The sequence below is a fragment of the Amblyomma maculatum genome, chromosome 3, assembly GCF_055883805.1.
Source record: "Amblyomma maculatum isolate TAMU_Amacu chromosome 3, ASM5588380v1, whole genome shotgun sequence".
NCBI lineage: Eukaryota > Metazoa > Arthropoda > Arachnida > Ixodida > Ixodidae > Amblyomma > Amblyomma maculatum.
This window is the reverse complement of record NC_139346.1, coordinates 6,807,553-6,818,208: the sequence shown is the minus strand read 5'-3', so window position 1 is coordinate 6,818,208 and position 10,656 is coordinate 6,807,553. Positions and strand designations below refer to the sequence as shown.

The window sequence follows — 10,656 nt, the reverse complement described above, 5'->3', positions numbered from 1 at the left end:
CAGGAAGCTACTGCAAAAATGTCCATTATGAGACATGAAATTAACCTGCGCGAACTGGCCTAAAGTTCAAAGTTGTGCGCATTATTCTGTTAAGCGGTTTCACTGCAGGAGAGAGGATATGGCCAGGTAACTCTTGAAGGACATGTCCCAAAACTAGACCAAACTTAGGTGTGCCTAAATAACAGTGCAATGAACAAGGAAACACACAGAAGAATGGACGAACACAGGCGCTCAATAACAACCGAAATTTTAACATATATTAACACGCATAAATGTGTGAAGCCAAGGCGATGCTGTGCGATCACCGAAAATAGTCTAGTAATCGCCCTGGCTCCACCTCTTTATGCATGTTTATATATGTTTTGCTCGGTAATAAAATTTCAGTTGTTCTTCGTCTCAAGTTATCTGTAACACTGCAAAAGGCAGAGGAGCCCTAGAATGGCTTGCACTGACGTCAAGGCTAGGGGCGCGCTAGGAATCCTGGGATACTATTCCGCCATGCTGGTGCAGCCAAAGCAAAGCGTCGTCGCTGCAGTCTCACAGTAGAACCAAGGTAGAGCCTCTCAAGCTTCGCAATGGTTATCTGCGCTGCCGTTGGATGTTCCAACCGCACTTGTTGGGCGAAATCAACCAACTCCAACTTTTTTCGTCTCCCTAAGATCATTGAACACCAAGACGACCGCACGAAAGAGTTATCCACAAAGCGACGAGGTCTGTGGCTGGCTCGGCTAAAACGCGCAGATCTCAACACGCAAAGGACGGGCATACGGGTTTGTGGCGCTCACTTCGTTAAAGGTAAGCCTGTGGCATGTGAACAAAGTGTATTTGGCTGTGTGACATACGAGCACAGCGGAACATCGCATTGTCAACTAATATTTCTCTTGCGTCCACAGGCAGGCCATCAAAACTTTGGGAGTAGGCGGACCCGGACTGGGCACCTACGCTTTTGCTCGGCTACGGTATAAAACACGGAGATCCTGGACGTCACGCTCGCGCGTTAAGACGACGGACACAGAAACGTGTAGGTCAAGCGGAGTATGAGACCGAGGCCACCGAGGCGTCCGAAACAACGGAAGCGACGAATCCAGACGTGGTTGCCGCGTCTCCGTCGCCCTCGCCGACAGCGCAACACGATGCCGGCGTAGAAGACGGCCGAACAGGTAAGGAGCCGTTTGTTCATTGCGTGTAGTGCCAGATGCAGCGGAAGAAAAAAAAAAGGGAGGGAGGGAGGGGGGGGGGGGGTAAAGGGCAAATGTTTTTTTTTTTATTTTTTTTTTTTCATTGAGTGGGCCACCCCAGACGTCACCCTCCTGCTTTTTTTTTGGCAGCTCCCTAGTGCCCTGCTACGATGTCGCATGTTCCAAGCTTTTTTTTTTTTTTTTTCCTGCACTTGATGCACACAAAATTTATTTTGTTGCAGGGATTGCAGTCCAGACAGACGTCACAATGGCCGACATTAAAGCTTTGGAGGAGCAGTGTGTGTCACTCAATGAGCGACTTTATGCGGCACGGAATGAGAACAAGCTACTAGATTTGACAGAAGATTCCCTCAAATGCAACGACAAAAAGGTTGTCTTCTACACTGGGTTGGCCAACTTCACCATTCTTTATGCACTGTTCAGTATCATAGAGAAGTTTGTCTCTCACAGTGCAAACAACAGCTTGGCAAAATTTCAAGAGTTCGTGATTTTCATGATGAAGCTGAAGCTCAACTTGCACATCAGTGACCTCGCTTTCAGGTTTAGTATTTCAGATGCCACAGTCTCGCGCATCTTTGACAAATGGCTGCATGCTACCTACAGGCGTCTCAAGTCTCAAATTGTGTGGCCACAACGAAGCAGTTTGAAGCGCACAATGCCTTAATCATTTTATGATTCTTTTGGTGAAAATGTTGCCGTAATAATTGACTGCTTCGAGATAAAGGTAGAGAGACCATCTTCGTTCTTACCCAGGAGTGAGATGGTCTCAATATAAAGGAAGTAATACAGCAAAGTATTTAATTGGCATTGCTCCACAGGGTATTGTCAACTTCATATCTGAAGGATGGGGAGGGCGCTGTAGTGACCAGCACATAACAGAGCACTGTGGTCTTTTAGACAACCTACTTCCAGGAGACATAGTGCTTGCGGACCGAGGGTTCAATGTGGCTGAAAGTGTCGGCTTCTACTGTGCTAAACTTCATGTTCCAGCTTTTACAAAAGGAAAAAAGCAACTATCAGCAGCAGATGTTCTGACCACTCGGAAACTAGCAAATGTCAGAATCCATGTTGAAAGAGTTATCGGGCTGATCAGAAATAAGTATGTGATCCTGAAAGCCACGCTGCCCATTGATTACGTTGTTTGTAGACCTGGAGACAATCTCACACCTCTCGACAAGATAGTCACTGTCTGCTGCGCCATTTCTAATCTGTGCCCTTCAATAGTTGCATTGCTAAAAGAGACAAACCAAGTTCCTCCTTCGGCTGGGTAATGATAATGGAAGTTTTGGCTCTGAGCAACTTTTCTTCCTTTTCACCAATTGTTTCACCTTACAGGGTGAATTTAAATACTAAGCGTATTGCACCAACTTTTGAAATAGAGGCAGTGCTGGTCGAATATTTATGGGAAACCTCCAAGGTAGAGTAGATTTAGAGTAGATTTGTAACAAAAGAGTAATTGGATTGGTTTGTGGGGTTTAACGTCCCAAAGCTACTCAGGCTATGAGAGACTGTAGTAGAGGACTCCAGAAATATCGACCACCTGGGGTTCTTTAACGTGCACTGACATCGCACAGCACATGGGCGCCTTGCTTTTTGCCTCCAGTAAGGGAGTAATTACTCATTGACATCCAGGTAGTGCAAACAATCCACAAAAGCATACAATTTAATGAACCACTTCCTGATAGCTTATTGTACGTCCGAAAAGAGAGACAAGAGCAGCTAATGGTAAACACTTCAATTTACCAGTGTGTTGCAATAGTTATGGGCAACATCTAATCAAGTTCAGTGGAGCTTTGATTTGGAATGGCATTCCTAATGACATTAAAATGGGAACAAAGTGTTTGCAAACTCTGAAAACGTTCCTGGTGAACATGTGAAGTTATGGTGTGAATTATTTTTTTTTTTAAGATAAGTGTATTGTGTTCGCTTTCCTTGTTTTCTCTTGACGTGTTGCGAATTTCTGATGTTTATTTCATGAATGGAATGTGCTTGTGTTCCTGTGCTGCAGTTATGTTGCATTGTATTGTATTGTGTATGGACCCGACACTAGCCCTTGGCTATGGGTCCAAAATCTTAGTGCATATTCTATTGTAAAATTATTGTTTCAAGTAGAAAACAAAAACCCCAGTACCACCGTCTTTCCGGGGCAGTCACTCTACCAACTGAGCTAACCGGACGGTCAGCAGGTGAGCTTTCCTTTGTAGCCGTGTGGCTGCACTGGGGTAGATGTCAGTTAGTAATTGCTCCCTTTTTATATTCAATGCTATCGCAGAAGTTATGGCATCTGTGTGGTTGCCCCTCAATTTTTTGTCAGTTCCTGCTCCAACTTTCATGTTCTAAATGTGTACAATCTCGTCATGGCAAAGGTGAAATGTTTCTGTTAAAAAAAATGTGGCAAAATTGACATCACCCCTTCGTTTTGATCTTTTTCGGGTGTGCCATACTGTGGCCTGCTGCGATTGTAAACATATACAAATATGAATTTGTGTTACTCGTGTTTTATGGCCAATAAACAAGTAGGGCTATCACGCACCAGACGCTAGGTTACATGTCTGTTTTGTATTTATGAACTGTAGTTGTTTCAATTTATGTTTTGCATAAGACATTTGCTTCTTTTAGAGACCTCAAAATAGAGGACATATCAGAAAGCACATTTTCACTTAGAAGTAATGATGGGTGAAAAGAAATGTGTTCACTATAAAAGAGCGTAAAATGTCTTTTTTTGTGCTTCAAGTTGTGAGCATAATATTAAAATGTGGTTTGTGATTAGCTCATCTCCACATGCATCGTGAAAAACTTGTCCTGTTTTGTTAGTATGAAGTTGTGTTAGATGTCTGTGTCCTATGCAGAGATGACTGTTTGTGATGGTTGTAGATGGATGCAGATAAAATGGTTTTACAACTCAGCTTGAACACATTTTTGTATTCTGTTTGCCAGCTGCACGTTGCATAGAAAGCACCATGACATAGAGGGATTGAAAAAAATGTGCCTTCTTGAGATTGCAAGTGCTGGTTATTCCCAACATGACAAACATTCCATAGTCTTTGTAGCAAATTTCTTCACATTGGTCAAATTGGTTTCACATCATACGTTTAGTTGACAGGTGATACAGCTAGTTTATAAGCTAGCTCACAAAGGACCTTTCAGGACAGCTGCAAATACTAGTTCATTGTGGTTGATAGTTTACTGTAGGTTGACAGGATCCAATATGCCATAACTATAGTCATCACAAAGAGTCAAGCGAGTGTATAGTAATCAATTTTCAGCAGTCAGTCTTGCATAATATCTTATTTTTTCTCTTAGATCGAATATCAGTTCATGACAGAACATTCAATTAATGAAAAAGAAATGAATGTTGTGGACTAAATTCACTCAGCACTTTGAAACAGTCAAATTACAAATGTTATCCCAATCTCCATAATCCTAGGGTAACATGAAATGTACAATAAAATCAAAGAACATGTTAGCAACTTTGCTATTCTGTTAATTTCCCTTTTTTTTTTTCAAACGTGTTTTGCAGTAATAATGTCTCAAAAGTAGCTTCTCCACTACAAATGTACATGTACCAAATGAGACACTAAGAGGAGTAAAAGTCGCTTCACTTCATTGGACGCCCTTCATGCCATTCCCGAAACACAGGAACAAGAGAGAAAGGAACAGAAAATCACAGCCTCTTGGTCAACTAGTAGTCATCCTTGATACAAGTTGCTGACTAGTCGCAGAATACCTGTCAAGCCACCAAATCATCATCGCTACTAACGCCTCCTGGGGCATCGTGCGGTATATAAAGATGGCACACCTACTATATACACCCTACTACAAGACCAAGCTGACACTCTGGCAAACAATGATGTCAACCTTTGCTCTCCTTTCACTAACTTTGAAGACTGGACAATCTTTCACAGGACAAAAAGAACATAGCTCATCTACAATAAAAAGTGGCACCTACAAGCAGCTTTTCTTTTGCAAATTTTTAACATGGCGTTCAGTGCAGTCTTTACAAGTGAAGGGATAGCAAGAAAATTTTAAAAATGCCCAGAAGTCACATGACTGTCATTTCTTCTTGCACAGGAGGCACATTGAGATTCGACTGCATATACAGCTCTTGTTAGACTAAAACACACGGTACTCAATCACATTGCATAGGAGGCACATTGAGATTCGACTGCATATACAGCTCTTGTTAGACTAAAACACACGGTACTCAATCACATTGCCGTTCACTTCAAGAGCGTAAAGCGTATCAGCTTAGGCAAACCTTTTTTGCTTTAATCTGGCACTGGAAGCTGTTCAGAACTGCATTTGCAGCACTTTGTGTTAGCCAGTGTTCCACCAAATGTGAGTAGTACTGTTCCGCCTACACTCATAAGCACTCCTCATAGCAATCAATGAGAGCAAAGTGCATCAGGTTAGGCAAACTTTTTTTTGCTTTAATCTGGCACTGGAAGCTGTTCAGAACTGCACTTGCAGCACTTTGTGTTAGCTAGTGTTCCACCAAATGTGAGTAGTACTGTTCCGCTTAAACTCGTAAGCACTCCTCATAGCAATCAATGAGTGCAAAGTGCATCAGGTTAGGCAAACGTTTTTTTGCTTTAATCTGGCCCTGAAAGCTGTTCAGAACTGCATTTGCAGCACTTTGTGTTAGCCAGTGTTCCACCAAATGAGTCGCACTCATTTCTTCACATTGGTCAAATCCTTTGCATTGACAGGCACAGCTTTGGAAACAAAGTGAAAACCTAAACTGTAAAAAAAAATGGGAAAAGACTAATCACTCTTGTTTTCTTTACACTGAGGACAAAACCACTTTTTTGATCTTGGCATGCGCTTGAGTCCAACACACGAAAAGTGAAACCAGTTGTACTGGCATGACGCACTGTCACAAGCAATCATTTTGCCTGTATCTGGTCCACGGCAAAAACAGTATTGTGTTCCTTCAGATGGCTTGTCTTTAAGAGTGCTTTGTTGCCTGGTATAATAGCGACTGAACAGCTCCGGTAAAATCACCCTCTCAAAAAATTGCCTTGCTCGAGCAAACATGTTGGTACAAAACAGGTCGTCGCGTCTTATTCTTTCTATGTGTAATACATTTGGCCCCCACACCACAAAGTCGCAGAATTCGACCTGGCACACAGTCATCTGGGTCTGGATTTGATAGTAATAAGCGTGACCTTCGTGAAGTTTAAGTTTTCCATTGACATCACTTAAACATGATTTGTTGGTAGAGATCTCCTCGGTATCTTTCAGCAAGAATGGGCACTTGAATTCTACGACACCTTTCCCACAGCAGCTGCATGAGATAATGGCATCTGGTGAAGCGCCTACAAAGGGGTACGTAGTGCTCAGGTGCAACCCAGACCTTCGGCACTGGAAGTCCTGATGATTGGTAGCTTCTTTAGCTACATAAGCTTGGAAAGCATCTCGCTCATGGTCCAAACCCCACATGACTGCAGGAACTTTCACACAATGTTTTTCAGGGTAGCATAATGATGTCAACAGTGACAAGCTGGGGTTGTTAACACTTGTGTGGCACACACTTTTCATCACTGAAGCTGTCACTCTGCCAGCCCGGTAAAGAAACCAATCTTGCGAGTTGCTCTGGGCTCTTGTTGCAACCTCAACTCTCGTCACCGTTTCTTCTTGAATTGAGAATGTGGACATAAAGTTGTTGGCCTTTTCTAGAAGCACTTCAAGACTATCAGCCAAATTATCATCGTGGTACAATTTTCTCAAGTGAGAAGGCTGTGTTTTGACCGGCTCCTGGAAGCTCTCACAATATTGTGGCAGCACTGCAAATATTGCGGGTGCAACACCGGTGCTTTGGAAAGCGCTGTAGAGGTCTCCAAGTTCTTCTTCGGTTGGCGGTGGAATATCCATCCGTTTCTTCGCTTCTGTCTCAGGTAAACTGCTGTTTTTGACCGAATTGTCCAGCTTTCGCTTTCTCATCCTAGATGAAGTGAAGTCGATATCTCTGAGCCTCTTGAATTGCACCTTTTCCACGTATGCAGGAAGCCAGATGTTGCTTTTCGAGGTGCAGCTAGTGGAGTTTTTAATTCTTACACCTGTTTCAGCTGCATAGAGGCAGGCCCCAACATGGGAACATGCCTCTCCCGTTCCTGCCATACAGGTGCAATGAGCTGCGAGCACAACCCCACTTTTTTTACAAAGGATCCACACCTGTAGAGGTTGATCTCGCAACCTTTTATTTATTTATTTATTTATTTATTTATAATACCCTCAGGGTACAGTTGTACGTTACAGAGGGGAGGGGCGCATACAGGATATATATATAAAACAGAAGGTTAACAAAAGCGTACAAATCTGAAAAACAAAGCAAATAAAAAAGAACAAGGTACATGTGCAATTTAGGAAATTTAGGAAAACGGCATAGGTGTTAAAAACAACAATATAAAAATATAATAAGCAACAGTATACAATGATGTTATGCAAATAACCATACAGTAAGTTTTAAAACTAGGCAAAAAAGAAAGATTGCAGCGCGGATTTAAACTTTTGTTCTTCAGTTATACTTGTTAGTGATGCAGAGAGGTTATTCCAATCATTACAGGTGCGGGGAAGAAAGGAGTTAAAATAGGCAACTGTGTTTGTGCGCGGAATGTTTACCTTTTGACTATGGTTACGGCGAAACGAAATGTAGGATGGTGGCTGAACCCATGAGGAACGCAAGGTGGAGTTATGGTAGTATATTTTGTGAAAAAGTGAGAGGCGGGATAGTTTTCTTCGAGTAGAACCTTTGTGAGTGGTTCACCTGTAACAGAAATGTGGCCAGGTACATATTAATGTTGGATTCATTTCTGCACGGGCGTACGTCGCTGTAGATCTTATCGCGCTACCGAACCGGCAACAGCGGCGAGCTTGATTAGTTAGGGAAGCACACAAACATCGCGCGACGCGACAGATGGGAATTTGTTGGTCGGCAAATCTTAAGCGAGCGATATGTCTTTTAATGCGTGACCGTTTCTTTTTTGCGCAATAACTTGGTAGGTTTGCAAACTGAACAACGTGTGCGCGTAAAAAAAGAATGACAAGTGGTGTCATCAAACATTGTCGAGGTACTGTACCGGGAAGAAACGATTTTCATGCTTTACAGTTTATAAACATTTTTTACTTTACACTCGATCACGTGTGGACTGAGTAAACCTTACTTTTCTTTCTCTCGAGCGCTCTCTCTCTCTAAAAAAAAAAGTTGCTGCTTACCTCTCCAAGAAGAACCACCTTGTCATCTTGGAGCTGTTTTGCTGACAGGCTAAAGAGCCTGTCAGCAAAACAGCTGACAGTAAAATAACCGCTAGTAAAATAATTATGTGCTTCGGTCGACTTAAAGGCCTTCATTTCTTCTAGAGTCAAAAAGTTCGCAGAAAAAACAAGGTAGTTGACGATGTCACCGTGCGAAATCTCCGGGAACAAGTCAACATTGCATCCTGTGTCCGTTCCCGGTCGCAGCTTGAATGGGTCGATGTCGTTGCAAAGGCACACTTTTTCCGCGTACCGTACGCGCTCAGACTCCGTAAGTTCTGAGTGGTAGGTAGCGTTTAAAGGCTGCTTGCTGAGAACCGGCGGCATTTACCCCAAAGACACGCAACGCGCGCGCGGCTCGCTTGCGCTTCCGACTCGGCACTGTTGACAACTGACCATGCTGCACCAGCATGGCCGCCGCAGCGCGCGCCGCTGAGCGTGACGTCACGTGAAAGCCATGTATACTGTTACTCCCGCCAATTTGGTGGCGAGAGCCGCGTAGGAGCACAATTTGCCTATTGTAGTGCGCGTGATCCTGCTGCAAACATCTTGTGAGACGAAGTAGTCAGCGCCAGTGTCCATCCATTCTGTGTTTCCGTGTTGTTCCTTGCGCTGTTCTTTAAGAATGCAGTACCAACTAGCCCGGCATCTCGCACTTTCAAACTTAGATAACCACGAATATTGATTACGTAAGTGCAATAAGAAGTAAATTGTTACGTGTTTAGTTAACCACCAAATTAGCTTGATTAACCGATTAACCTGTATCCTGATGTAAACAATTGAAACTTGAAACCATCTCAATATTACAAAAAGCAGTTTTAAAACTTCTGGCTCACCTTCGCTGAAACACATGGTATACGTATGGGTAGTCACTGAAATGCAGTCACGCCTGCTGATCATAGAGATTGGGACCACTCGAACCTCGGACTCAACACTGTGCTCACTATTGCGACGCACGCTGATTAAATGAGTGCTGGCTTAAACCCACAATAAGGGCAGCAAGAAGTTTGAAAAATGAAACTTACAAGCACCATGCGCCGGTTTACGTTGACCGCTGCCGCCGAACCTGCTGCTGTCGCCCATCATTGGCATGCGTCATGGAGTCCGAAGCTGGTCTTCGTGACATGGCGCCACCGCAGCAGCAACCTTTCAAGTCCATACTTGTTCTCAACGCTGGCCCAGCGAATCTGCTAACGTGATCTCTCCTCCGCTGCTGCTTTTGGGCAGCCCAAGACTGTGGCAGCACTAGAAGATGCGTACCTCTTGCTTTATCCAAGCTCCACGTCGTCGCTGATTGCAGAATTCTGCCGCGTCAGTTAATTTAAGGTTACGTCTCTACAGGGGGTAGTTCCCTGCAGTGACAACGAAGGACTTTGCTCGCACAAATCTATTTGCATGTTGAGTATGACACAAATATTTACAACTCAAGGGCAGTGCAGCCCATAGGCATAAGACTGAGACCGCTCGATGCTTCCGCGTCCGAACAGTACATCGCTTCTGCTGGAATGACTCGTGACCCCACGGAGCCTTGAGAGGAGTACGTGTCCAGAGCCACCCCGTGCTCGCCGTCGAAAAGAGGCACGCATTTTGGGCTCCCTGGGCCCTGCCATATTGTTCACAATGAACAGTCTTGTGTACCCCGCGTAGGCACCATAGAAGCTACAGCCAAACTGGTTTCCGAAAGTCCGGCGAAAAATGACTTCACGCTGTGAAGAAAAGAGTTCCGGGGAGCAGCAGGCCCGGCTCCGTCATTGGCGCTTGAGATTCAGTGTCCAAAATTCCCATGTTCACTGGAGGGGCAAGCTAATATGGACAAAAGAGCGTGCGTCACCTTTGCGCTGTGTGATACGGCGAGCGAAGGAATCAATGCCCAGTTTCCTGAATTCTTGGAACTAGAAAGGATAAGTGACCGCGTGCAAGTATCACAGGCTGTACGTGGCTCCGCAGGTGGCCAGCTAGCTGGTCTTTTGTAAGTTTTCCACTCAAATTATGCTCGAAGGTATCGTGTCGCACAATGCTGCTGCAAACACGTGTGTGCTGCATTGAAAAACGTGAAGCGCATGGTGTGCGGCGTGGCGGAAAACATGCATGCGTCGTGTTTCATCACAAAAGCGCCCGAGAAGCGATGATTGCAACCACCCGACAGCGTGGTGCAGCAAGTACGAAACACGCCGAAGCACTGCGAAAAGAAAGATCCCTGGGC

The 10,656-nt window shown here is 44.2% G+C and overlaps 1 protein-coding gene and 1 pseudogene across 1 annotated transcript; one reads left to right on the top strand and one right to left on the bottom strand.

The window, feature by feature from the left end:
- Positions 1 to 448: 448 nt before the first annotated feature.
- LOC146194171 (uncharacterized) lies at positions 449 to 3,561 on the top strand (annotated as a pseudogene).
- Positions 3,562 to 5,963: 2,402 nt separating this feature from the next.
- LOC146194170 (uncharacterized) lies at positions 5,964 to 8,780 on the bottom strand. Its single transcript, XM_084596013.1, has 3 exons — positions 8,415 to 8,780; positions 7,949 to 7,965; positions 5,964 to 7,395 (listed from the first exon to the last, which is right to left on the bottom strand). Exons 1-3 carry the CDS (start codon positions 8,778 to 8,780, stop codon positions 5,964 to 5,966), a joined length of 1,815 nt encoding a protein of 604 aa, XP_084452139.1.
- Between the last annotated feature and the right edge of the window lie 1,876 nt (positions 8,781 to 10,656).

Excerpts from the sequence above, each read along its gene's own strand:
- LOC146194170 (XM_084596013.1), bottom strand. The coding sequence starts at position 8,780 with ATGCCGCCGGTTCTCAGCAAGCAGCCTTTAAACGCTACCTACCACTCA.